At 49.2% G+C, this 27,733-nt stretch overlaps 1 protein-coding gene and 1 long non-coding RNA gene across 4 annotated transcripts in view; both read right to left on the reverse strand.

Moving 5' to 3' along the window:
• Positions 1–5,380: 5,380 nt before the first annotated feature.
• On the reverse strand, positions 5,381–26,243 carry CCM2L (CCM2 like scaffold protein). 3 transcript variants are annotated; one of them, XM_083447429.1, is made up of 10 exons: positions 25,913–26,232; positions 18,243–18,410; positions 17,342–17,425; positions 16,520–16,703; positions 14,526–15,034; positions 13,572–13,707; positions 12,276–12,339; positions 11,183–11,330; positions 10,321–10,459; positions 5,381–9,557 (listed from the first exon to the last, which is right to left on the reverse strand). In XM_083447429.1, exons 1-10 carry the CDS (start codon positions 25,940–25,942, stop codon positions 9,247–9,249), a joined length of 1,773 nt encoding a protein of 590 aa, XP_083303555.1. In that variant the 5' UTR covers positions 25,943–26,232; the 3' UTR covers positions 5,381–9,246. The 3 variants fall into 3 exon arrangements, 2 of the variants coding, with proteins under 2 accessions (XP_083303555.1, XP_083303556.1); XR_014512843.1 differs by having other exon boundaries at positions 9,529–9,666; positions 10,175–10,459; positions 25,913–26,243; XM_083447430.1 differs by lacking the exon at positions 18,243–18,410 and having other exon boundaries at positions 25,913–26,234.
• The window catches only part of LOC310680779, a 105,410-nt gene continuing 83,057 nt past the window's right edge, over positions 5,381–27,733 (reverse strand). The window contains exon 2 of the long non-coding RNA XR_014512937.1: positions 5,381–8,711. This is a non-coding gene — a long non-coding RNA (uncharacterized lncRNA). The remainder of the gene's footprint in view (positions 8,712–27,733) is intronic.

A 27,733-nucleotide genomic window follows, 5' to 3' on the forward strand; every position in this document is an offset into this window, starting at 1 on the left:
GGGTGCCACTACCAAGAAGGCCCTCTGCCTGGTTCCCTGTAGCTTTGCTTCTCGCAATGAGGGAACCACCAGAAATGCCCTCGGCGCTGGACCTCAGTGTCCGGGCAGAACGATGTGGGTGGAGACGCTCCTTCAGGTATACAGTGGTACCTCGGGTTACATACGCTTCAGGTTACAGACTCTGCTAACCCAGAAATAGTACCTTGGTTAAGAACTTTGCTTCAAGATGAGAACAGAAATCGCGTGGTGGCTGCACAGCAGCAGCGGGAGGCCCCATTAGCTAAAGTGGTGCTTCAGGTTAAGAACAGTTTCAGGTTAAGAACGGACCTCCGGAACGAATTAAGCACTTAACATGAGGTACCACTGTACTGGACCGTGGCCCTTTAGGGCTTTCCAGGTCAGCACCAACACTTTGAATTGTGCTCGGAAACGTACTGGGAACCAATGTAGGTCTTTCAAGACCGGTGTTATGTGGTCTCGGCGGCTGCCCTTGGTTCCCTGTAGCTTCACTTCCCTCAGTGATGGAACCACCAGAAGGCCCTCGGAGCTGGACCTCAGTATCCGGGCTGAATGATGGGGGTGAAGATGCTCTTTCACTCTATTTCTACTGCATAAATAAGTAACCTTGCACTCTCTGGGGAGAAGAAAAGAGGAAACACCCCTCTCCCCCATACTTCCCTCTCTAGCTCAAAAAAGCATGACAGCTCTGGAGCCCAACCCGCCCACCCCCCGCCCACGGGGTCACCGAGGAAAAGAGCCTTGCTGGCTTGCTTCTCTGTTAAAAGTTTAAAACAGGAACATGCAGAAAATAGGAGGAGGCTGCTCTTAAGGGCCGCTGCACGTTGAAGCAGAATTACTCTGGAGTAGCATTTTGAAGCTACAGCAAAGCCTGCGCTGCTTGCTTTCCTGCAGGCCACCTCCCCACCAAAATGCATTTTTAAGGGCTCATTATTTGTTCCTTATGTGCTGATTATCCCAAAATAAGCCCCAGGGTACGTGGTTGACAAAACAAAAATAAAAGTCTAATCAAACGAAAAAAACCCACAAGCATCTCTCCTCTAACTGTGCAACAACAACACCTTTTACCGAAAGGAAATGCACAAGCCAATCACATTGAAAATAGTGTTAAAGGTTGTGGGCTGGTCAGTCACGGGTCATAACCCGTGAGTCCCTTGCGCACCTGAGAGCCTGCCATTGTGAGTCTAGATTCTGCAAGAGGAAGCATGGTGAATGGGTCAGACTGGTTTATTGGTAAGACAATGGCCTTAGCTGGTCAGTTAAGCACAGACGGACGTTTACATGGCCAGAGAGTGAGCTCTGTTGCCATAGAGGCAAATGGACGGGACTTTTCACAACTCATCCTAGAATGGAGAGCAATGGGCCAAGAAGGAGCTGTGTGTGAGGCTTGTGGCAGGTGCTGGAAGCTGGAGACACAGCGTCTTGTCTTGCTCTGAACTGAACACTGCAAAGAACCTGAGACATAAACATTTCTTTTTTAACTGACTGAAACTCAGAATGTGGTTGAAGTATCACACCGGTGCATAACGGCAGCTCCTGGCTGGGTGGCTGTCAACACGTCCTCTCAATGCAATTTTGCTTATATCTATGTAGCTACGAATGTTGCCATCTGTCCGTCTCAAGAGATAATGGAGTGCACCTCTGGGGGTGTTTGCTGCTGAGTTTATGGAACCAAGGTGGCGGTAGCTAGAAAAAGTTTGGGATTCTATTATTTCAAGTTCCCACACTTCATAACAGGACGGTATGGGGGTCATCGTCTGAGAGCACCATGAGTCATTTTCCCCTCTTGACAAGGCACTGGCATGAAAAAGAAGGCACTTCTCCAATTTTGTTATTTTCTCAGTCCCTCCACGCCTCTGTGTGGTCACTGCCCTGATTATGACGAGCTGAAGGAGGTTTCCAACACAAACTGTGCCACTTCGCTGATGTGAAATCACTGCCCACTGGCCACAAGTACCAAGGTATTTTTCTTTACAATCGTAGAATGTTAGAGTTGGAAGGGACCCCCAGAGATCATCCAGTCCAACTCCCAACAGATTATTAAAAGCACAATAAAATATCAAACATTAAAAGCTTCCCTAAACAGGGCTGCCTTTAGCTCTTGAGTTTGTCTTAAAAATTGAGAGCCAGTCCAGTTGGACCAGAGTCATGCCCTTGATTCCTAGAAGGGAAGTTGCTCAAGAGTCTGTCTGCAAGTCACACACAATTGTTTGTGGCTGCTTGGAGATGAGGGAAAGGCACTTCACACATGCTCAGAGGCGCTCACTTGATTATTACTTCAGATAACGGAGCTGAGGCTCCTGGCATTGTGAAAAGTTAAGAAACTGACTTGGACTTCTACGTCAATTTATAAAAACTGACTTGGACTTCTATATCAATTTATAATTTATAAATTTATATTCCTCTTTTCCTCTGAGTAGCATACACATTTCTCCACCCTGACCCATTTTACCATCACAACTTTGCACCCTGACTCATTTTACCTTCACAAATTGCAACTGGTTCAAGGTTTCTCAGTGAAAGCTCAGTCCATGTGGTGCTTCCTTGAGATCTCTACCATGTTGCTACACGGGAAACCAGGCTGAAATAGGTCCAGAATACTGTAATCCTTTCCCTACAAACACATCTGAAGCTGACAAACCTCCATGGATTCAATGAATTTGCCCGCCCACCTGAAATGTTTCTTTAAATCTATAGTTCTTTGTAGAAAGGTAAAGGTAAAGGGACCACTGACCATTAGGTCCAGTTGTGACCGACTCTCCGGTTGTGGCACTCATCTTGCTTTATTGGCCGAGGGAGCCGGCATACATGTGGCCAGCAGGACTAAGCCGAACCAGAGGAAACACCGTTTACCTTCCCGCCAGAGCGGTACCTATTTATCTACTTGCACTTTGAGATGCTTTCGAACTGCTAGGTTGGCAGGAGCAGGGACCGAGCAACGGGAGCTCACCCCTTTGCGGGTATTCGAACTGCCGACCTTCTGATTGGCAAGTCCTAGGCTCTGTGGTTTAAACCACAGCACCACCCGCATCCCCATAATTCTTTGTAAGTGTCTATAATTCATGCACAGTGAATGCGTCTGATAACCAACAGCTAGTCCACTTCTTTGTTGTTCTGGGGGAGGTATCCTGGCAATACTATCAGTTACTTTGACTTTATTGAATTGTACTGATTGTGTTGATGAAGGTGTTGTTGTTGTTGTTGTTGTCTGCTTTATATGATATTGTGTTTGATATTACAGTGATCGGAGTGTTCTTCCAACTCTACAATTCTAGGGTTCTTGTCAGCCACTTCGGAAAGAGGAATGCAAATATTAAATCAACTCTACTCAATCTCATCTCAATTATGCCGTGGGGCAAACTCAGGGCCATATTTTTATTAGCAGTTTTGGAATGTTGTCCAATTCTCTTCAACCTGCAAACATTGCATAGCTCTTAGGTGGTAGTAACCTTTGTGAAACATGGACCACTTTTAAATGTCAGCTCCAATTCCCAAAAGTTTCCTTCACTGGTGTCTTCAACAATGTTTACACATCACTTGGGAAGACAGCCGAACTAATGCCAGTGTACTGGAAGAAGCAAAGATCACCAGTGTTGAAGCAATGATTCTTCAACGTCAACTTCGTTGGACTGGTCATGTTGTGTGGATGTCTGATTATCACCTTTCCAAAGCAATTACTCTATTCCAAACTTAAAAATGGAAAGCGTAATGCTGGTGGTCAACAAAAGAGGTTCAAAGACTCTTTCAGGGCAAATATTAAAAATTGTCGTATAAACACTGATGATTGGGAAACACTGGCCTGTGAGTGCTCCAGTTGGAGAACAGCCTTTACCAAGGGTGTCATGGGCTTTGAAGACCCTCGAACTCAGGACGCAAGGGAGAAACGTGCTAAGAGGAAGGCATGTTTGACAAACCCTCACCATGATCAACTCCCACACAGAAACCAATGTCCCCACTGTGGAAGGACGCGTGGATCCAGAATTGGCCTCCACAGTCACTGTTAAGACCATGTTCATGGGAGACAATCACCAAAGAAGTAACCTTTCACATGGGGTTTGGCTTGGTGTTGTGTTCATGCCCTGGGGATGTTGCTTTGGAGCTGCTAACACAGCGGTTTCACTTCATGCCAGAAGGTGCACTCGATTGTCTCCGAAGGCAGACAGAGGTTAACTCAACTCAACTTTGTTGGAGAGCTGTGCTGCAAAACCCAGAGAAGTGTGCATTTTGAAGGGTTTGCACTGGTTTGCATATTGTTTCAGAAAGTGTGAACGAGGTTAGTTTGTCTTTAAATGTGAAGTGAGCCAGATTTCTTCTCCATCCCTTGTGCCTGACACCTTCCTGCCTGCGCTCCAACAAGAGGAGGCCATCGGTTCAGAATACCCGAAGGAGCGTCTCCACCCCCATTGATCTACTGAGGTCCAGCGCCGAGGGCCTTCTAGCGGTTCCCTCGCTGCGAGAAGCCAAGTTACAGGGAATCAGGCAGAGGGCCTTCTCGGTAGTGGCACCTGCCCTGTGGAACGCCCTCCCACCAGATGTCAAAGAGAACAACAACTTCCAGACTTTTAGAAGACATCTGAAGGCAGCCCTGTTTTGGGAAGCTTTTAATGTTTGACAGAGTATTGTATTTTAATATTTTGTTGGAAGCCACCCAGAGTGGCTGGGGAAACCCAGCCAGATGGGTGGGGCATAAATAATAAATGATCATCATCATCATCATCAGTTCCCTGCAAGAACTCAGCTGATGTTGGTGCCATGCAAACCACGTCCACTTCCCCACTGCGAGAGAAGCCCTGTCTAGCCCTTCTTGCTGAAATCTGGTTATTATTTTCATGGACTACTTATATAAATACACACCCCCACACGTACCCACACCTTCTTCTGTTTAAAAGAAGGAACTAGCAAAGGCTCTGAATGCAAGGTTTAAACAGAAAGTCTTTGCTCTTCTGCAGAAAATGAGGTGGTGGATTTTTCTCTCTTCACTGAACGCTACACCCACCTGCACCATCGACCTAACGTGCCGTTTTGCACGGCCCACTTCTTCTGTGAAAAGTTACAGGAGTGCACCGCTCACCCAACTTTTTTGGGGAGGAGGTTACTGGAGGCTTACTGGTGTTTTGCTTGCAACATTGCCTTTAATTTACAAGCACACAGGTTGTGTCAGGAGCTCGTCCTACACTCGAGTAGGACCCTGGCAGAGACACATGCCTGACTGGCATGTTCTCTCCCTCCTGGTCGATCGTTCGGGAGCTTCAAAAGCTTTCTTCAGCCCAAACATCACAGCGACTGATGCCAACCGACATTGGCACACTTAGGGATCCGCAGAGTCTTCGCAGTTTGCGTAACAGACCTCAGCAACTCAGCATTTTGGCTAATCTACTTTATTTACATATAAACACACACGGAGCACTGCAACATGGCTCCCTCTCTCTCTAGCATCAGACAGCGAAGAGAAAAAGAACAAAGGACAATAGTCCCACTTCACGGAACACAGTATCACAAACATCCTGTCTCCGTCACTTCCCACTCTGTGGAGTCAAAACATACACCGTCATGTGATAGACAACAGTCCCATGACCGCAATAACGGCGCAGGAATTCTAACAGGTTGAGTGTAGTTGGAGGAACACGGCCGAAGAACTCAACAGACACCTAAAGTCCACTGGTCTGACATTAGGTCTTCTAGGGCAGGGGCCGCAGGACTACAACTCCCATCTTTCCTGACTATTGGCCATGCAAGCTGGGGTTTGTGGGAGCTGGAGTCCAGCAACATCTGATGGAGGCAAGCAAGCTTCCCATCCCTGCTTGACAGGACCAGCCAGGACCTCCAACTCTGCTTGCAGAGCTCAATAACTTAGCTATATCCTGGTCCTCAATTTCTGACTCAAAACTGCTGGTCTGCAATTCTTTTCCAAAGGCACTGGGATTTACAAATGCCTTCGTACGGGAATCAGTGTGGATGAATGGTCTCTTAGCTACCCCAAAACACTCAAAAAGCCAGGGATCAACTCACAAAGGAGATCTGCCAGGCTAGGCTTAGCCAGACCAGTTTAACCTAGGATTTCATAGAACCGCAGAGTGATTGCTCTGCAACGTAGGATCCTTTCACCTGAAGTGGGGCTTGAACCCACGACTTTTAGATTAATAGCTCTACTGCCTGAGCGATTCAGGCATTTTTTAACAATATAGATTTAAAAGGGGGATTTAAGACTTTTGTCAGGGGAGTGGACAGTGGGGTGGTGATCCAATGGAATTAGAGTTCAAGACCTGGGACTTTTACTAATATTTTGTTAAGCATTTCTATGGAGTTTCCATGCAAAGCGTGGTTTTTACCACGTTGCAAAAATGCAAAGCTTTGCCCGAAATGGTGAGAGGAAGTTGGTGCAGATTCCAGAATGATGTCACAACCGCGTCCTTCTGGTGACTCACCCTCCAGCCTGGTCAGGGGCATCTGCGGGGCCAGCAGGTACCAAACGAGAAGCAACCTTAGCCCCACCCAGCTGGCAGGAGGCCCGGGCTTTTTCTCGGAAATTGCAAGAGGGGGAACTTCCTTTTCTGAAATGCAAATTGCTCCATGTTTACACTTTGATGCAACCCACGAATCTTTCTTTTGCTGCTCAGTCAACTGAGAATTGAGGAAGAAGGAGACGGAGGGAAAGTACGTAGCCATCAGAGCTCACTGTTGCTTCCAGCATCCGTGCTGGACAAGATGGACCCCCTTGGGCCTGATCCAGCCGCAGGGCCTTTCTCCTGCCCTTCACATTTCCCAGCGACAGACCTTGATGTGGAAAACACCTTACGGGAATGATTTCCATGAGTTATAAGGGCCGCTGCTGAGCCAAGAAGCACAGGTAGCACACAAGCCACTCACTGAAAGAACGTGACTTACCCAGCAAAAAAATCCCGGGAGTTGTAGTTTGCTAAGGGTGCTGGGAATTGTAGCTCCGCAAGGGGCAAACCATTCTGCCTTATGCGAACCTTAAAAGGGAAGGGCGTTACGAAGAGAGGACAGCACCCTCTTGTGGTTTCTCAAAGCACCGCCAAACGGACTCCTACTGACCCTTGCTCTGCTTTGCTGCAGGTCAGAGAAAACCTTTGGTCCCCAGGTTTCGCTGCGCTACTACGACTCCCGCCACCCCCAACTAGCTGGTTTGGGATGATGGGAGATGTAGTCCAACAATGCCAGGAGATCCAAGATCCAAGAACTCTGGACTCTCTTGCTCAACCAAGGACTGTCCGCAGAGCTGCAAAGCAGCCATTGCAGAAACCTCAGGAATGGTGAGCCCAGGGGGTTTCAGATGTTGTCGGACTCCATCTCCCATCTGCCCCTGCCAGAACGGCCCAGTGGGCAGGGACGATGGGATTTGGAGTGTAGCAATGTTTCAGGGACCCCCAGTTTCCCCTCTCTGCGTTAGAGGTAGGGCAATGGGGAAGGATAGAATGGAGGAAGTCCCATTGCATGAGTGGAGGTCCACTTGCAGAAGTGTTGGGTTCCGCCTACGTTTTTAATGATTTTATTGTGGGAGGGCCATTGCACAGGTCTGGAAACCAGCCCAGAAAAGCTTCTGTTAGTATGAAAACAAATAAATATTGCAATTCCTAAAAGAGGTTGTAACCTCATTTCAAAAACAAAATAAAAAACCCTGCCGTTGCACCGATTGTAAAAGCTTGAGTCTCAAAAGAGAACTTGCAAACGATGGTGCAATGTGACACCTGTCTTGGTTATCATGGTATAAGCTCACTGCATGCGTTCTGCAAGAGACCAGCAGAGGGCCGTCTTGCTCTATTAAAAATTGCTTGGCGCTTGACCAACTTCACAAGACAAGACATCGGAAGTCCATCCGAAGGGGACTCTCCTGAACCTAGCAGACCAGTAGGACGAACTCGAGCTGCAGAGAGCAAGCCATGGGGTGGGACAGGTGCAAGAACATAGGCAGAATTCCTGCATTGTAGGGGGTTGGACTAGATGACCCTCAGGTCCCAACTCTACAATTCTAAGATCTCTGGTGGATCAGGCCAGATGGCCATCTAGTCCAGCATCCTGCTTCTCACATTGCACAACCAGATCCTTCTGGGATATTCAAAGGCAGGACATGAGCTCCACAGGCTTCTCTCAACCCCACCGCTCAGCAAATGATATTGAATGGTAGACTGCCTCTGAGCATGCATGTTCCATTGCAGATCTGTTTCACAACTGGGGAGCAGGTGGGGAGAGAAAGGGGTGGCTCACCTTTGCTTGCCAAGATCCATGCCCTCCAACATTTCTCCGATGAAAATAGGGATGTCTTATTCAATAATAATAATAATAATAATAATAATAATAATATTTATACCCTGTCCATCACACTGGGCTGCCCCAGCCACTCTGTGAGGCTTCCAACATATATAAAAACATAAAACATTAAAAAAGTCCCTATACAGGGCTGCCTTCAAATGTCTTCTAAAGGCTGTATAGTGACTTATCTCTTTGGTTTGGTACTTATTCTCCTTTTTTCTGATGAATATAGGGACATCCTAAGGCTAAGCAGGACATTCTGGGATCAAATCAGAAACCAGGATGGCTTCTGTAAATCCGGGAATGTCCCTGGCAAATAGGGGCAATTGGAGGGTGTGCAGGATCCAGATATTCATTGAGTAAAAAGGTAAAGGGACCCCTGACCATTAGGTCCAGTCGCGGACAACTCTGGGGTTGCGGCGCTCATCTCGCTTTATTGGCCGAGGGAGCCGATGTACAGCTTCCGGGGCATGTGGCCAGCATGACTAAGCCGCTTCTGGCGAACCAGAGCAGCGCATGGAAATGCCGTTTACCTTCCTGCCGGAGTGGTACCTCTTTATCTACTTGCACTTTGAGGTGCTTTTGACTGCTAGGTTGGCAGGAGCAGGGACCGAGCAACGGGAGCTCACCCCGTCGCGGGGGATTCGAACCGCCTACCTTCTGATCGGCAAGTCCTAGGCTCTGTGATTTAATCCACAGCGCCACCTGCGTCCCTCATTCATTGAGTAGAAGGCTCAAATAAGGATTGGCTGCCCCGCCACTGCTTTAATTGCAGAAAGACCCAAATTCAACCCCCGGCCTCTCCAGATAGGGTGGGGAGAGACCCACCCTAAAAAGCTGCTGTCAGTCAGTATAGACCATATTGAGCCAGCTGGACCAATTGTCTGACTTCAAATTAGAGCGCTTTCAGTGTTCCTGGCTCCCCTCTGCCTTTCAGGCCCAGGTGGTCTCCCTTCCTCACAGGTAGTTGTCTTCATCATCATCATTGCCACCGCTGTCATCGTCGCCGTCTTCCTCCTCTTCCTCCTCATCCCTCGCCAGGGCTTCGATGTCGTGGGTGATGTCCGTGATCATGCGGTTGAAGGACTCCGACTCCGAGCGCAAGGACCAGCTGTCGTAGCTGCGCACGGCAGAGGCTGAGGTGTTGCTCATGCTCTTCTTGATGCGCCCGAAGCTGTCAGTCAAGATCCCTCCTTCGCGGATGCCGATGTTCTCCAGGAAGCCCTCAAAGTAGCCGATGTCCTGGTCAGGGATGAAGGGGCGCATCCCTGAGGAGGCAGAACAGAGAAAGGTGCGAGGGAGATTGGGAGAAGGCTCCTTGGCCCACCAGGTCACCAGGAGCCTGTCCCTGCAATCCCCCAAAGGGCAAAACATCACCTGATCACATCAGGGAGAAGAGACGGTGGAAGAAGATTGGAAGAAATTTAAAGACTATTTACAGAAATATTATAAGATTAATGAATGTTAGAATGACATCGGATGGAGGTTAAAAGGTTATTAGCAACAAAGTGGTGAAGGAGTATGGAAAATTTGAAGGTTAAAAGGGGTAAAATTAAAAGGTTTAACATATTAAGATATTAAGATAAGATTAAGATATATTAAGATATCAAGATAAAGTTTAAGTTAAGACAGAGGGAAGGGATTTGCTGATTAAATATTTGGACTGGAATACAGTGAGGGGAGGTGTGGGGAAGTCTGGGAAATAAGTAAACGCAAGGAATATTACGAAAATGGAATTGTTTTTATTTGTTTTTTCTGTATTGTTGTTTTTGTCTTTTTTGTCTTTTTGTATTTTTCTTTTGTTTTTTCCTTTTATGTAAAAACCTTAATAAAAATATTTTATATATATATATATATATATATATATATATATATATAATATCACCCGATCACCTTGCCAACAAAGGCCCGTACAGTTAAAGCCATGGTTTTCCCAGTAGTGATATATGGAAGTGACTTGACGTGCCCCGGTGGCGATTTTCCCATCTCTTCCCTCTCCTGCCCCACCAAAAGCAGAGATTTTTCATTTACCCAGCAGCAGGAACTTCCGCTTTTCTCCGTAGAGCTGGAGGAGGCCGGCACAGTATCCCTCCACCGCCAGACCCATCCGGTATTCTCTCAGCAAGAAGGCAAACTGTTGGATCTCCTGCGGCGTCAGCTTGTTCCTGAGCTGTGGGGGGAGGCAAAGAGGCAGGACAGTCACGCCAAACGACGAACATTTATCATTTGCAAGGAGGGAACTGTAAAAACAGACGTCTTGCACCTCTTTCGGGAAACATTTGGAAAATGTTTCTTGTATATAGGGGAAATAATTGTGTACACCTGAAAACGGTGTAAATAAGTTTTGATGGATGCAATAATGGAATACTGATTGGTATAGTTTTTGCAAAATATGCAGGGATTTCTGATATGTAAAATGGACCATGGGAAGAGAATAAAAGAAGTCATTGATATCTTAAGGATGTAAAATTAGTATTGTAAATTGTAAAACAGAAAAGTTAGTAATACACACACACACACATACACACACACACACTGCTTTTTTCTAAAAAAAAAGTTTAGGGGTACTCTCATTTTCCTACTCATATTGAAATACTGCCCCTCAATGAGGCCAAACTTAGATTCACAAAATGTTTAGGGGTATGTGTACCCCTTCGTCCCCCCCAAAAGCACTCTTGCTCCATGCCTATGCAGTGGTATAAACTTCTATCATGCCGCCTACGTTTACATCCACAGGTGAAATAGTTTTGTAGTGATTTTAATTTTTGCAATAAGAACGCTAATGGACAGTTCCCAGGAGGAGGTTTTAGAAGCACCCAGTGACTGCAAGGCTCGTGGATTCAGGGCACCCAAAGTGCCTCTCCCTCAGGCTACTCCCGCAAACCCCACTCACTGTGATCATGTAGTCCTGTAGTTGCTCCAGGCCAGCGTTGCTCTGGTCGCTGCCACTGCAGGCCGTGGCCAGGCTGTGATGGGACTGATGGAAGGAGGGGGACGAAGTGTCGCTGCAACAGGCCTCAAAGGTGTCGTGGGAACCATCGCTGAGGGAGGAAGGAAGCAAGCGGATCAGTAACCCTTCCCGTCTCATGTTGTCAAGAAGGTCTCCTTCTCCTCCCCACTCCCCAATTGCAGACGTGGTGTTGGACTAGGTCAGCCTTCCCCATTGTGCCCTGGGACTACAACTCCCATCAGCCCCTGCAGCCAGCACAGCCATTGTGGACTACGACTCCCATCAGCCCCCACTGCCAGTGCAGCTATTCTGAACTACAACTCCCAGCAGTCCCCAGCCGGAGCAGACATTTTGGACTACAACTCCCATCAGCCCCCACTGCCAGTGCAGCCATTCTGGACTACAACTCCTTTACCTTTTTAGCAGATGAAAAGGTGCTTAATTGGTTACCATAACCAGGTAAAGGTAAAGGGACCCCTGACCATTAGGTCCAGTCCTGGCCGATTCTGGGGTTGCGGCGCTCATCTCGCTTTCTTGGCCGAGGGAGCAAGTAACCTGGGTCATGTGGCGAACCAGAGCAGCACATGGAAACGCTGTTCACCTTCCTGCCAGAGCGGTACCTATTTATCTACTTGCACTTTGACGTGCTTTCGAACTGCTAGGTTGGCAGCAGCTGGGACCGAGCAACAGGAGCTCACCCCGTCGCGGGGATTCGAACCGCCGACCTTCTGATTGGCAAGTCCTAGGCTCTGTGGTTTAACCCACAGCACCACCCGCGTCCCTCCCAAATGGTACCTGATATCTTATCTGCACTAGTTTTAGAAATGATTTATCTCATAGGGTACCTTTTTAGCAGATGAAAAGGTGCTTAGTTGGTTAACAAAACCAATTAAATGACAAATCAGGTCAGCCTTCGACAACCAGGTACTGTTCCCATGTCAACTCCCATCAGCCCCAGTTGGTGCAGCCATTTTGGACTACAACTCCCATCAGCCCCATCTCGCTTGTTACCAGTGGGGGGGGGGGCAGGACTCACAAAGAGCTACAGCAGCTGAAATCAGCATCATAGCCGTACGTCCCATCCGTCCGACAGCTCTCACCTGGAAGCAGACAGCACAAGAGGTTAAACAGGGGTGTAGGAAAACAGGTTTCTGCGCTGTCAGACCTCAACCCTCCATCCTTTGCAGTACCTGGCAGATTTTTTGGACTACAAATCCCATTATCCACAGTCAGCCAAGCCCAGGAGTCAGGGATGAGGCAAGTCATAGCCTAAAGTATATGGAAGGCACCCATAAAACTATTTCCACCAGTTTTTTTTAATCACTAACCAAAGGGTGTTTGCAATGCTAAAAAATGTTTGCTTGCAATGATATTCGGGAACCAATGGCACTGTTCTACTCATCTGAAGACCCATACCTAGTGGTGGGCACAACAGCTCAGTCACTGCTGATCATGGCAGACAACACTGGGGTAGTATTGATTCTTTAACATCAACTTCACTGAACTGGTCATGTTCTTCGGATGCCTGATTATCGTCTTCCAAAGCAACTACACTATTCCGAACTTAAAAATGGAAAGCGTAATGTTGGTGGTCAACAAAAGAGGCTGAAAGACTGTCTCAAGGCAAATCTTTAAAAATGTAGTATAAACACCAATAATTTGGAAACACTTGCCTGCGAGTGTTCCAGTTGGAGAACAGCCTTGACCAAAGGTGTCATGGGCTTTGAAGACACTCGAACTCAGGACGCAAGGGAGAAACGTGCTAAGAGGAAGGCACACTTGGCAAATCCACACCGTGATCAACTCCCGCCTGGAAACCAATGTCCCCACTGTGGAAGGACGTGTGGGTCCAGAATTGGCCTCCACAGTCACTTACGGACTCACTGTTAAAACCGTGTTTATGGAAGACAATCTTACTTGGCTACGAGGGATCGCCAAAGAACGCAGAAGCAAAAGTATCATGCACCCAATTTTATGGAGCTCCTTTCCAGTTGAGGTCAGACATGTCGCCTCTCGACTCAAGTTCTTCATTCCAGCATGCATTTATATTTGTCTGAATAGTTTCAACTGATTTTTTCACCATTGCAACTTTGTAATTTGCTTAGAGACGCTTGCAGTTAAGCGGTATATAAATTGTTCAAATAAATAAATGAATGAGCTGACTCTGTCTTAAGGCGGTTGCGTAATAATAATAATAATAATAATAATAATAATAATTTATTTATATCCCACCCATCTGGCTGGGCTTTCCCGGCCACTCTGGGTGGCTTCCAACAAAATATTAAAATACAGTAATGCATCAAACATTAAAAGCTTCCCTAAATGTACTCACTCCGGCTAGACAGCCAAGGACGCTTCATGGTTGATGTGTAGTGATAACCAGCCCGGTCCACACACTCAATGGTTTGGTCCCCATAGATTATCTGGAAAACCTGGCAGATGAGAGCACACGATTCTTCTGCCATGTCCTGCACCCGAGGGAGAAAGGGCAGTCAGATCCGCATTCCAGAGTTGCTTCATCATTTGCGACCAGTTTAGAGGACGTGGTTATTTAGGTGGTATATCATACCCTCCAGCATTCCTCTGATGAAAATAGGTAAAAGGTAAAGGGACCCCTGACCATTAGGTCCAGTCATGACCGACTCTGGGGTTGCGGCGCTCATCTCGCTTTACTGGCCGAGGGAGCTGGCGTACAGCTCCCGGGTCATGTGGTCAGCATGACTAAGCCGCTCCTGGCAAACCAGAGCAGCGCACGGATACGTCGTTTACCTTCCCGCCGGAGTGGTACCTATTTATCTACTTGCACTTTGAGGTGCTTTCGAACTGCTAGGTTGGCAGGAGCAGGGACGAAGCAACGGGAGCTCACCCCGTCGCGGGGATTTCAAGCCCTAGGTTTAACCCACAGCGCCACCCACATCCCTTCCGATGAAAATAGGGATGTCCTATTCCATTATTATTATTATTATTATTATTATTATTATTATTATTATTATTATCCCACCCACCTGACTGAGCTGCCCTAGCCACTCTGGGTGGCTTCTAACATATATAAAAACATAATAAAACATTTAAAAACTTCCCTATCTAACCCTAACCCTTTTTCTTTTTCTTCTCCTTTTTTGTTTTCATATACATGCTCCCCCTTCTTTTTCTGCTTTTGTTTTTATACAGATCTTTTTTTTATCTTGTTGATTCATTAAAAAAGCTTTTAAAAATACGAAAGAGAGAGAGAGAGAGAGATTGTCTATTTTGAAGGGAGGACAAGTCCGGGCTTCAGGCTGCTCACCCTGTTAGCCACGGCCAGGATGATGAGATTGCAGTAGGCTTCAGGGCTGGGCTCTTTGGGGTCCAGGGGGTTGTTCCCGGTGTGCCACCGGCGCTCCCAGCTGCCCCAAGTCTTGCCCCTCTCCCAGCTCCCGCTGTAGGCCTGCCGCCTCCTCTCCCAGCTGCCCCCAGCTTTGCCCGTGGGGCGCCGCTCCCAGCTGCCGCTATAGGTCTGCCTGCGCTCCCAGCTCCCAAAGGGTCTGCCGCCTGCGGGACCCTGCCTCTTCTCCCAGCTGCCCGTGCCCTGCTTCCGCTCCAGGCTGCCCCCTCCGCTGGGCCTGCCCTCTGGTCCGCCCCGGGCCATCTTCCAGTCCAGGCTGCAGATGGTGTGGCGTCGCTCCATCGTGCCCCCCAGCTGCCGGGGTTCTGCCGGTCTCTTCTCAGCTGGCCCTCCAGGGAATTTCTTCTCCTGGGTGCTTCCAGGGTAAACATCCAAGCTACCTCCTGCAGGGACCGGGTCCACTCCCAAGCCTGGGAATAATAAGAACAACAACAACACAAGCTTAACCTGAGCCAACGCTGTGATGCAGCAGCAAAAAAGGCCCATGAGCTGGACCATAAAGAAGGCTGATCGCCGATGCTTTTGAATTCTGGTGGTGGAGGAGACTCTTGAGAGTCCCATGGACTGCAAGAAGATCAAACCTATCCATTCTGAGGGAAATCAGCCCTGAGTGCTCATTGGAAGTACAGAACCTGAACCTGAGGCTCCAAGACTTTGGCCACCTCATGAGAATAGAAGACTCCCTGGGAAAGACCCAGACTCCCTCGGAAGGTGGTGGACTCTCTTTCCTTTGGAAGTTTTTAAGCAGAGGTTTTAAAGTTTTCCTTCATTGCAGGGGGGTTGATCTAGATGACCCTCTGGGTCCCTTCCGCCTCTGCAATTTTCTGATTTTATGCATGACAAGCGGTGGTGCTTAGGGAACTCCAATGGATAAGAGGCTGTATTTGCTTATCTCTAACCTGTCAGGATAATAGTGAATGGATTTCTCTTGGTCTAACCTCAAAACAACCTTGTGAAGCAGGTTAGGCTGAGAGATAGCAATGCTCATTTGCTCTCAAGTTGGCAACAACTCGTTGCAAAATAAGGTTGTGTTTTGGGAATGGAAGACCCATGCTGCTATAAGTAACCAGGTGAGCAAATCCTGAGCATTCACACATTACAGCCAAGGAGAGCCGGTTATCCTGGCCGAACACCTGAACTCAGGAGAAATTAGAGGGAAATATTTTGACTTGTTCTTGGTAGTTCTTTGTATCAATTCCATAAAAAATCCCAATAAAAATTATTGCAAGAGAAAAGAAGTTTTGTAAGGTGGGTTATTTGAAATATTGCAAGAAAGACTATGAAGAGAACTATTAGTTAAGGATAATTATATGTATTACAGAAAGTAAGAAATGCGGAATAAGTGATAAAAACAGAAAATCATCAGAGGTGTTGATGGAAGTCCAAAATACTGTATAAGATATGAAGTTATGCCGTATGACTGTTGGAACTGATATGTTAATTTTTTTAAATAAAAATGTATATAGTGTATAAAAAAAATTACAGTGGTACCTCGGGTTAAGTACTTAATTCGTTCTGGAGGTTCGTTCTTAACCTGAAACTGTTCTTAACCTGAAGCACCACTTTAGCTAATGGGGCCTCCTGCTGCTGCCATGCTGCCAGAACACGATTTCTGTTCTCATCCTGAAGCAAAGTTCTTAACCTGAAGCACTATTTCTGGGATAGCGGAGTCTGTAACCTGAAGCATCTGTAACCTGAAGCGTATGTAACCCGAGGTACCACTGTATTGCAAGAGAAAAGGGGAAAGATATTGCAAATTGTGTGTACCAACTGAGCCAGCCTATGCAGAAACATTCTGCCCTGAGGCCCATGGCTTGGAAGTAGCCTGATCCATTTTCAACCAGGTGGGAATTCTCTTGTCGGGAATCCTCCAGGTTACCTGAACCGACCCACACCTGTTTTGAGCACCAGGAGGTGCAGGGCATCGTCCCGCAGGTAGGAGGCGGCTGCAATTTCATGGGTGGGGATCCTCAGGATGAGTTCCTCGTTGTCCCTCCAGGTAAGAAGCAGGCAGCGGGCCGAAAGGCTCAAGATGCTATCCTGCTCTGGGGTTGTCTTCAAAGGAAGCTCCTTCAATTGCTGCAGGAAAGGTGAAACGAAAAGGGGGTGGGAGCCCATTAAATGGTGCCCAGTTTTGCATCCCTGGGAAGGACTTCCCCAAGTTGTAGTCCTCCAGGCCAGCTGCTCTGGACCACAACTCCCATCAGCCCCTGGAGGACTCCACGTTGGGGGAATCTGGACTATGAGGCCATCCCATCAATGCAGAAAAGCACAGGGGGTTAGACTAGATGAGCCTTGGGGTTCCTCCCAACTTCACACTTCTATGAAATTGACTCAGATAACTCAGGCAAGTCAGCCAAGCCACACACTAAGGCAGAATAGTCTCTGAGCCTAAACATACATGCTTATGCTGTGCTGATGATGACCACCAGACAGGTAGCTTCAGAAAGGGATTAGAAGGATTGGCCCCAGATGCTTTGTCACCTGGCGTGGAGCACCTGGGATATATAGAATCCCAAGCGGCCAAGTTATTTTGGCAGCCGAGACATGGCGACATAACTTCTTCATCCTAGTGGTTCTCCCTAGTGGCGCCTGTCGCAAGTCTCTTCAGCGCCTCTGCATCCCTTCGCGCCCTCCCAAGCGGGCAGTTTCCGTTCCAAGCATAGGACTGTTAATTGAACAACACCAAAGCGCATTGAAGTACATTGGAAGATTACCCTTGCGGTGTCCAGTAGCTGCAACAGCTCGTCGCGGCTGGAGGGGTTCAAGGAAGTCGTTACCCAAGTCAGGTGACCTAAGAACTGGAGATAAAGAGATAAGAAGCCATGATAAAGTGGGACAAGGCTGAGGCAGAAATCTCCTAAGTGATGGTTCCATGCTGAAAGCAGAGGGATCTGTCTGGATGGATCTGTGGTGAGGAGGACAGATTGAAAGACCTACATTGGCTCCCAGTACGTTTCCCAGCACAATTCAAAGTGTTGGTGCTGACCTTTAAAGCCCTAAACGGCCTCGGTCCAGTATACCGGAAGGAGCATCTCCACCCCCATCATTCAGCCTTGACACTGAGGTCCAGCACCGAGGACCTTCTGGCGGTTCCCTCACTGCGAGAAGCCAAGTTACAGGGAACCAGGCAGAGCGCCTTCTCGGTAGTGGCACCCGCCCTGTGGAACACCCTCCCACCAGATGTAAAAGAGAAAAACAACTACCAGACTTTTAAAAGACATCTGAAGGCAGCCCTGTTTAGGGAAGCTTTTAATGTTTGATGCGTTACTGTATTTTAATATTTTGTTGAAAGCCGTCCAGAGTGGGGGGTATAAGTAATAAATTAATTATTATTATTATTATTATTATTATTATTATTATTATTATTATATATTACACAGATCCAGAACACACTTTGCGTCATTTTGGGATGTTTAGGCTGTCAAATAGTATGGAAGTTTTAATTGCATAGGAACATAAGGTATAGCACACTTAAAGCTTGAGTTCTCACAAATGCAGAACCACGGGGAAAACCCTCCGCTCAAAATCCACACCGGCAGAAAATGCATCACATGGTCCTCAGTTGCTGTGTTGACACCAGCAAATTCCTCACTCTGGCCCCTTGGGCACCCTCACCTTCACTTCCTTTTCCACGTAGTCGTGCAGGAGAATCTGAGGGTCGATGAGATAGTCAGGAGGGTAGAGCGGAACGGAGTGAAGAGGGCGGCGGCAGAGGCTGCTCTTGAGGGCCTGCCTTCGGGCTGCCTTTGGGAAGACGAGCCTCTTGATTGGTGACACAAAGCCCTGTTGGGGAAGCAGGCAGAAGCAGAGGCCCCGTCAGTAAAGTCACAACAGGAGGGTGATGGAGAACGGGCCCCAGATGCTGGCAGATGCCCTCGTTGCAAACTTGAGCCAACAGTGCGATGCAGCAGCAAAATAAGCCGATGCAATCCTAGGCTGCATAAACAGAAGTCCAGGATTTCCCAAATTTGGGTCTCCAGCTGTTGTTCGACTACAACGCCCATCATCCCTAGCTAGCAGGGCCAGTGGCCAGGGGTGATGGGAACTGTAGTCCCAAAACAGTTGGAGACCCAAGTTTGGGGAACCCTGGTCTAGATCAAGCTGGAAGGTGTGCAGAGGAGGGCGACCGAGATGATCAAGGGTCTGGAAACCAAGCCTGATGAGGAACGGTTGAAGGAGCTGGGTATGGCTAGCCTGGAGAAGAGGAGACGTAGCCGTCTTCAAATATTTGAAGGGCAATCACATGGAAAATAGGGCAAGCTTGTTTTCTGCTGCTGCTGCAGAAGGTAAGTGTCATGGCCTGGGATTCGGACTCGGATGCTGAACCTGAGGGCTCCCAGCCTGCACAGGAGTCCCCGCCTCCAGAACCAGCTGAGCTGGGGCTGGGGCATGAGCCTGAAGGGTCCTCACCTGTGCTGGGTCCTCAGGTGCAGGCATCAGCTGAGTCTGCTCTGGTTCCGGAGGTGATGGAGGACCCATTGCCTGCAAGTGCTCCACTCTCAGCCCCGTCAGAGGAAGCGGAGGTTGCCTCTGGGTCCGGTAACCCTCCAGCCTCTCCTGAGCTGCAGAGGCTCAGGGCAGAGAGGCAGAGGGAACTAAGTTCCCGCAGGAGAAGTGCTCACCTCCAGGTCAGGAGAGGCGAGTCACCAGAGGATCGGGGCCGCCCTATGCCTCGGGACAGATAAAAACCGGCCAGCCCTAGTTCCAAGTTGCAGGAGCAACATTGTTGGTTGCCAGTTCCTGCCTGAACCCTGTCCTGCTCTCTTGACCTCACCGGACTCCCTGCCCTGCACCCAGCTTCAGCTTTTACGGACTGCCTCCATATTGCTCCTTCGACCTCGGACTGGACTTGGACCTCGCCTCTCGGTTGACCCACGGGACCAGCACAGTAAGGCTTAAATCAATGGATTCAAATGACGAGAAAGGAGATTCCGACAATACATTAAGAATAACTTTCTGGCACTAGGAGCGGTTTGACCGTGGACTGTGGAGCGGATTTCCTCAGAAGGTGGTGGAGGTTTTCAAGCAGAGGTTGGATGGCCATCTGTCAGGGATGCTTTAGCTGATATTCCTGCACTGCAGGGGGCTGGAATAGATGACCTTTGGGAGTCCCTCCCAACCCCACAATTCTATGATTCCATGGCTTCATCCAGACTCGGTGATGAATGCAGATGGCTCCAAGCACGCTCTCTGCCAGAAGGCCAAATTAAGTTCTGTATCAAGGAAATAAAAAGCCTGCAGCCTAATTGAATGCAATTTGCATATCATTGCTATTTTGCATTATTTATCTTTGCTCCTGCTACAGCAATCATCAGGAAGAAGAGATGACACCGGCCAAGGAAACCCAGCCTCTGTCACTCCGCACAGACCCTTCTCTCACATTCCCAGAAAGCAACTAGGTAGCCCCTTCCTCTCTCCAGAGGTTTTGCCTCAGTTTCCAGCTAATCTCATCCAGTTCCCACGTTAAGGGCTCATCCACATTGACCTTTCGCCCCATGCTTTCCAGGCACCAATTAAACATCAATAGAATTTATCTATAATCTATTGAAACATACAGGTCATCATAAAAGCATCACAGCACCAGCCCTTTCCTTAAAAAGAGCCTGTGGTTTCCTCAGGTGGGTAGTAGCGACTCCTGGGGGGGGCAGTGGGGGACACTAAGAGGCAGGGGGCACGAGAGGTCAATGACTATTCAAAATCATCAGTTTTAATTGAATTTAATTATTTTAATTAGATTTTGTGCAATTAATTGTCACTGCTTTGAATTTTACTGTGTTATTATCTTCCTTTGCGGGGCTACCTTTGAAGGTGACCTGGAAACAACAACTAATCCAGAATTCGGCAGCTAGACTGGTGACTGAGAGCGGCCGCCGAGACCACATAACACCGGTCCTGAGAGACCTACATTGGCTCCCAGTACGTTTCTGAGCACAATTCAAAGTGTTGGTGCTGACCTTTAAAGCCCAAAAGGGACTCGGTCCAGTATATCTGAAGGAGCGTCTCCACCCCCATCGTTCAGGCTGGACACTGAGGTCCAGCGCCGAGGGCCTTCTGGCAGTTCCCTCATTGTAAGAAGTGAGTTTACACAGAACCAGGCAGAGGGCCTTCTCAGTAGTGGTGCCCTCCCTGTGGAACGCCCTCCCACCAGATGTCAAAGAGAACAACAACTACAAGACTTTTAGAAGACATCTGAAGGCAGCCCTGTTCAGGGAAGCTTTTAATGTTTAACAGACAACTGTATTTTAATACTTTGTTGGAAGCCGCCCAGAGTGGTTGGGGAAACCCAGCCAGATGGGTGGGGTATAAATAATAAATTATTATTATTATAACGTGCAAACCACTATTCTGGATGGTGCTTTCTATAGGATAGAGGGCACCGGGGTCCACGACATTTATGGAGCCAAGGGAGGAGGCAGCTCAAAAAAGTTTGGGAACCACCGTATTAAGATAGTCACTGCGAACAAATCGCAATGCACATTCATTAAACAGCCAGTGTTACCCAAACTCCCTGCACACAAATCAGGATGAATTCTCCATCAACAGGTCACCTGGCCACAAAGTGAGGTGGATGGATCCTTCAGGTGCAGGGGTTTGCAGATATGACACACACCCCTGGGGAAATTTCCCTGTGCAAAGATCTCACTGATGTGGGATCTTTTGCAGCTCCCGTTCACTTCTGTGGGGCTGGAACTGGGAAACCTTATGACGGATCAGGAGGCCTCTAAACCAGGGGTCAGCAAACTTACCGCGCCTCAGGCCGGTGTCTCCAGTGCCGATCACGCAGCGCCGATCACGCATACACTATTTCTGGCGTACTTCCGGGGTGGAGGAGCACCAGAAATAGCTTGTGCGCATGCGCATGGGCCTCCTCTGACCCAGATGTGCACCGCAAATAATGCTTGTGCACACACAAATAACGCTTGCACATGTGCACAAGTAATTTCTGGTGCTCCTCCGACCCAGAAGAGGGCAGTCACGCAGCGTGGGTAAGAGCGGGCGGCGGGGGTTGCCGTGGGCCGGATAAACAAGTCCCTCGGGCCTTATTTGGCCCGCGGGCCTTAGTTTGGGGACTCCTGCTCTAGACAGTTAGAGTGAAGGCAGGGGGTGACATTGGGACCACCTGCTTCCGGCACCCAATAACTGCCTTCTCTTTGCCCCATGGGCGATGCCCAAGCAAACCAATTTAACATGCCGGTCTCGGGATCGGCTGCTGCTGTTTCTTCGGCCAGGAGCCCAGGCTGACAGCTGGGCTTCGCCTTGGGCAGCTGGAGGGGAAATGTATCCCCAGAGGCTTTAGATGTTGCTGGATCTGTGACAGGGTGGGGAAAGGCCACCCAGGCCCATCTGCTCAGGATGTGGGCAGGGCGGGGGAGAAGATATCATTGCCCCCCCCCCCCCAATTCCCAAAGCTAAACCAAGAACGGCAAACACATTGGCTTCTCTTGAAAAGATTGTGCAAGGCTCGAGATAAGCCTGGGCTGAGTCCTGGGACTTGTTGGCCAATTCAATGCCTGTTCGCCTCAGTTCCCTCCCCCTCCCCTTATTATGAAGATCACCCGCTCTGGGATCCCACAGCTACTGTATTTTTTGCTCTATAAGACTCACTTTTTCCCTCCTAAAAAGTAAGGGGAAATGTGTGTGTGTCTTGTGGAGCGAATGCAGGCTGCGCAGCTATCCCAGAAGCCAGAACAGCAAGAGAGATTGCTGCTTTCTCTGTGCAGCGATCCCTCTTGCTGTTCTGGCTTCTGAGATTCAGAATTTTTTTTTTCTTGTTTTCCTCCTCCAACAACTAGGTGCGTCTTGTGGTCTGGTGCGTCTTATAGAGCGAAAAATACAGTAATTCTCCCCTGGTCTCCTTGCTGGCCCAAGTAGGACTAATTTAGCCAGCTAGCCCTGGTGATCATCTACTGTTTATTGGATGGATTCCCCCCCCGCCAAACTGATTTTTGAATTCTGAATTTATTGTTATTCACGTTTTATACTGTATTTTATGCTGTTTTTTGTTGCATCAATTAAGGGTTTTAGAAAAGCAATGAAAAACCTAGACAGCATCTTAAAAAGCAGAGACATCACCTTGCCAACAAAGGTCCGTATAGTTAAAGCTATGGATTTCCCAGTAGTGATGTATGGAAGTGAGAGCTGGACCATAAAGAAGGCTGATCGCCAAAGAATTGATGCTTTTGAATTCTGGTGCTGGAGGAGACTCTTGAGAGTCCCATGGACTGCAAGAAGATCAAACCTCTCCATTCTGAAGGAAATCAGCCCTGAGTGCTCACGGGAAGGACAGATCCTGAAGCTGAGGCTCCAAGACTTTGGCCACCTCATGAGAAGAGAAGACTCCCTGGAAAAGACCCTGATGCTGGGAAAGATGGAGGGCACAAGGAGAAGGGGACGACAGAGGACGACATGGTTGGACAGTGTTCCTGAAGCTACAAACATGAGTCTGACCAAACTGCAGGAGGCAGTGGAAGACAGGAGGGCCTGGCGTGCTCTGGTCCAGGGGGTCACGAAGAGTCAGACACAACTAAACGACTAAACGACGAAATTTGTTGTTAGCCGCCCTGAGCCCGTTTTTTTGAACCGGGAAGGGCGGGGTATAAATAAAAATTAATTAATTATTATTATTTGGGGAGCTCCTCTGAACATGTGCAGAGAGCACATCCGCCCACCCCATTCCAGTGCTCCTCTACCTTGAAGGCATCTCAACTGCGGTGAGTGACAAAGTGAGACCGTCAATGCCAGGTAAGCAAGAGGTGTGAACAGCTTTCAGGTGATTCTGAAGGAGTCTATGGCTGAATCCCGGTTCATAGAATTACCTGCACAAACACTATGCAATAAAACGTAAGAACATAACCCCCATATCTCTCTCTAGTTCTTTCCATCAGAAGGTCTTCCTCAGGTTTGGTCGGAATGTCCTTTCTTATAACTTGAAACCATTGGTTCGGGTGCCCACCTCAGGACCAGGAGAAAGCTAGTTTGCTCCATCTTCTGTGTGACAGCCCTTCAGATACTTAAAGATGGTTATCCTGTGTCCTCTCAGTCTCCTCTTTCCCAGACTAAACATACCCAACTCCCTCAACCGTTCCTCATCAGGCTTGGTTTCCAGACCCTTGATCATCTCGGCCGCCCTCCTCTCAACACCTTCCAGCTTGTCAATATCCCTCTTAAATTGTGGTGCCCAGAACTGGATACAGGACTCCAGGTGTGGTCTGACCAAGGAAAAATAGAGCAGGACTATTACTTCCCAAGGCTGGGCTGGGAATATAGGCTGTCTGCAGCCCTGAAAACCTGCTGCCAGCCCGTGTGAGCAGTACTGGGAGAGATGGCCCAATGATCTGATCCAGTCCAAGGCAGCGTCCTACATTCTGATGTGTAACCATTTCTTTCTAAAATGTGAATGTGCTGGGCACCAACACCAGCAGCAGAGACCGACCACCTAACCCAAGATTGATTAAAGTCAGTGGTGGAGGAACCTTCTCTGGCACCTGGGGCGGGAGCGTGTCGTACGGAGTGCGCATGTGCGCAGGGCCTTGCAGAGCCAGGCAGAGGCCCGGGCCAGGTAGATAATGTACCCCCCTTTTTTTTACCCTGGGGATAACTGAAGTCTTATACGCCAGGGAAGCTTTTCCCTTGCGCTGCCAGCCATGGCCCCAGGGAATCCACCCACCACTGCCACCGCCTTTGCGCCTCCGCTTTTGCCCCAGTGCATCCCCTGCGATTGTGAATATGCTGACCAAGGCCCCTTTTGGAATCGGAGGCTGGGCCAAGTGGCCCATATGGCCCCCCCCCTGCCTGGGCCTGCATGTGCGGCATCCCATACAGACTGCGCATGTTGAGCATCCCATGTGTGTGCACTCCATGTGGAATACTGCATATGCACAGTCTGTAGGGAATGCCGCACATGCACACTCCGTATGGGATGCCGCTCACGCGCAGCTTCGGTACGGGCTGCCGCTTACACGGCAACCACGAGCATCATCCCGTACGGATTGCGCATGTGCGGCATCCAGTATGGAGTGCGCATGCACGGTAGCCTGTGCGGACGCCCATATGGACGGTGTGCGAGAGTGGCAGCCCATACGGACGCCGTGTGAGTGGCGCCCATACGGACTGTGCGCACCCTCGGCCGCTGTACAGCTGGGGGAAGGCAGAGGCCATCTTGTCACCCCCTGGAGTGGCACCCAGGCTGCCCCGCCCCCTCCGCCCCCCCTCCTACACCCCTGATTAAAGTCACAGGGAATTACTCTGTTTGCTCTGATGCATTGCACTTATTTTTGCAAACCCTGCCACTCAACTTGTAGGATGGAATTCTGGGGCCAACTCAATCAAGGCTCTGGGAGTCGCCGGATAGCAACATGGGGCTGCGGACGGGCAGAAAACAGTGATGGAAACAGCAGTTCCAAAATAGATTCTGCGGTGCACGGCTGTCTCGTTTAACGGCATGCTGACAGTGGAGGCACCATTGTTTGCCGGCTCCTCCCCCTTTCTAAGGGCCGAATCCTTTTCGTGGCTTAGGAAAAAGGCTGTGTGGTGTTTGCATAGGGCAGTTGGGGTTCCCCAAACACCTTACACAGCCCATGCCAGCCTGGCGCCTGACGGATGTTTTGGACTACAACACATGGGAGTTTTAGTCTGAAGCACCTGGACCGGGGGGCAGTGGCGTAGCGTGGGGGGTGCAGGGGGGGCTGGCCGCACCGGGCGCAACACCTGGGGGTTAGGGTTAGGAGGCGCAAATCCACGGGTTAGGGGGCGCAAATCCACGGGTTAGGGGGCGCAAATTACTTGCCTTGCCCCGGGTGCTGACAACCCACGCTACGCCACTGACTGGGAGTCAGCAAACTTTTTCAGCAGGGGGCCAGTCCACTGTTCCTCAGACCTTGTGGGGGGCTAGACTGTATTTTTTGGGGGACGGGGGATTGCACAAATTCCTATGCCCCACAAATAACCCAGAGATGCATTTGAAATAAAAGGACACATTCTACTCATGTAAAAACATGCTGATTCCCGGACTGTCCGCGGGCCGGATTGAGAAGGCGATTGGGCCGAATCCGCCCCCCCGGGCCTTAATTGCCTACCCATAACCTGGACTATACACTTGGCTGCTGCAGGCTCCCTTAAGAGATCCAGGGATCTGTTTTGCACCCAGAAACACAACTCAGCCTTCCTCATCAGGTCAGGTTGGAGAGGTGGAAACTGATGTGTGTCGTCCCTTCACCCCGTAAAGCACCCAACACCCACTCACGGAAAAGCACCCCCATACGGCGTGTCCCCCCCCCTGCACTCACCTTCTTGCCTTTCTTTGCTTCGTGCTCCATGCCTCGTCCTCGCTCTGCTCCTGCCCCAGGAAGGCGGCTTTTCCTTTACGCCAGCCATCCTTTGTTTCCTCCATCCTGTGTCGGAAACTCCACCAAGCGACCGGCCCTGATGTCAAGTCGCCAAGTTCCTGCCCCTCCTGGGATTGATAAGCAGATGGGAGCTGCTGTGGAACAGCAAGGGGCTCAGAGGGGCTTTTGGATGTCAGAGAAGGATCGAAGTGTAGCATTGAGAGGGAACCCCAAAGGTCATCCATACCAGCCCTCAGCAATGCAGGAACCACAGCTAAAGAATCCCTGCTAGGTTGCCACCCAACCTCTGTCCAAAAACCTCAGTTGGAGGGTGGACTAACAAGGCAGGGTCAAGTTTCTGGGTTCATCCACAATTCAGAAGGAAGTCAGTAAGAGCTGTTTGACAGTGGAATTTGCTGCCAAGGAGTGTGGTGGAGTCTCCTTCTTTGCAGGTCTTTAAGCAGAGGCTTGACAACCATATGTCAGGTGTGTTCTGATGGTGTTTCCTGCTTGGCAGGGGGTTGGACTCGATGGCCCTTGTGGTCTCTTCCAACTCTATGATTCTATGATTCCTCATGCCCTGGCACTTTCCCCTGGGTAAACCCACTGTTTACTGCTGAATCACAGCAAATGCCAACTATGTTTTATCCAGATTGACATTTGCTCTGATTTAGTGCTAAAGAGGGACGCGGGTGGCGCTGTGGGTTAAACCACAGAGCCTAGGACTTGCCGATTAGAAGGTCGGCAGTTCGAATCCCCGCAACGGGGTGAGCTCCCATTGCTCGGTCCCTGCTCCTGCCAGCCTAGCAGTTCGAAAGCACCTCAAAGTGCAAGTAGATAAATAGGTACCGCTCTGGTGGGAAGGTAAACGGCGTTTCCATGCGCTGCTCTGGTTCGCCAGAAGCGGCTTAGTCATGCTGGCCACATGACCCGGAAGCTGTATGCCGGCTCCCTCGGCTAATAAAGTGAGATGAGCGCCGCAACCCCAGAGTCAGCCACAACTGGACCTAATGGTCAGGGGTCCCTTTGCCTTTACCTTTTTAGTGCTAAAGAATGGACTTTCCAGGAGAAAGCAAAATTGCTGAGACCCGTGCCTTCTAGGTATGGGATGAGTGGAAGTGAGGACGAGCCTGGAAACAAGAAAGACAAGTTTTCCAGTGGGATCGGAACACCGGTCAAGCCACAGAGTCACAGAACTGTAGAGTTGGAAAGGGTTCTGAGGGTCATCTAGTCCAACCCTCCTACACTGCAAAAGTCAGGAAGAATGGGATCTCCTGGGTGTGGGAGGTACATGGGAATCCACTCTGCTGGCTGGGGCTGATGGGGATTGTAGTCCAAAACAGCTGGAGGGCACCAGGTTGGCGAATGCGGCACTAAGCTACGCCTATCTCCCCTTATTTCCCTTGGTGTGATTTGATTCATTATAAGCTGCCTTTATTTTGTGCGTGTGGTGGGAAGGCAGTGATCATAGTTTAGAGGTCCCGGGCCCTAAGGAAGTCAGACTATCCTCCACCAGGGCCAGGGTCTTCTCAGTGATGGCTCCAACCTGGTGGAATGCTCTGTCCCATGAGACCAGGGCCCTGCAGGATTTCACTTCCTTCCGCAGGGCCTGTAAGGCAGAGCTATTCCTCCTGGCTTTCAATTAGAACTTAGCCTGATCTTTTATTCCCCTCCCTTCTTTCCCTCCCTCTCCCCTTTTTATGAAGATTACCCGCTCTGGAATCCCACAGCTAATTCTCCCCTGGTTTCCTCACTGGCCAAAATAGGACTAATTTAGCCAGC

This window comes from Podarcis tiliguerta, assembly GCF_965153285.1.
Source record: "Podarcis tiliguerta genome assembly, chromosome: 6".
Classification (NCBI taxonomy): domain Eukaryota; kingdom Metazoa; phylum Chordata; class Lepidosauria; order Squamata; family Lacertidae; genus Podarcis; species Podarcis tiliguerta.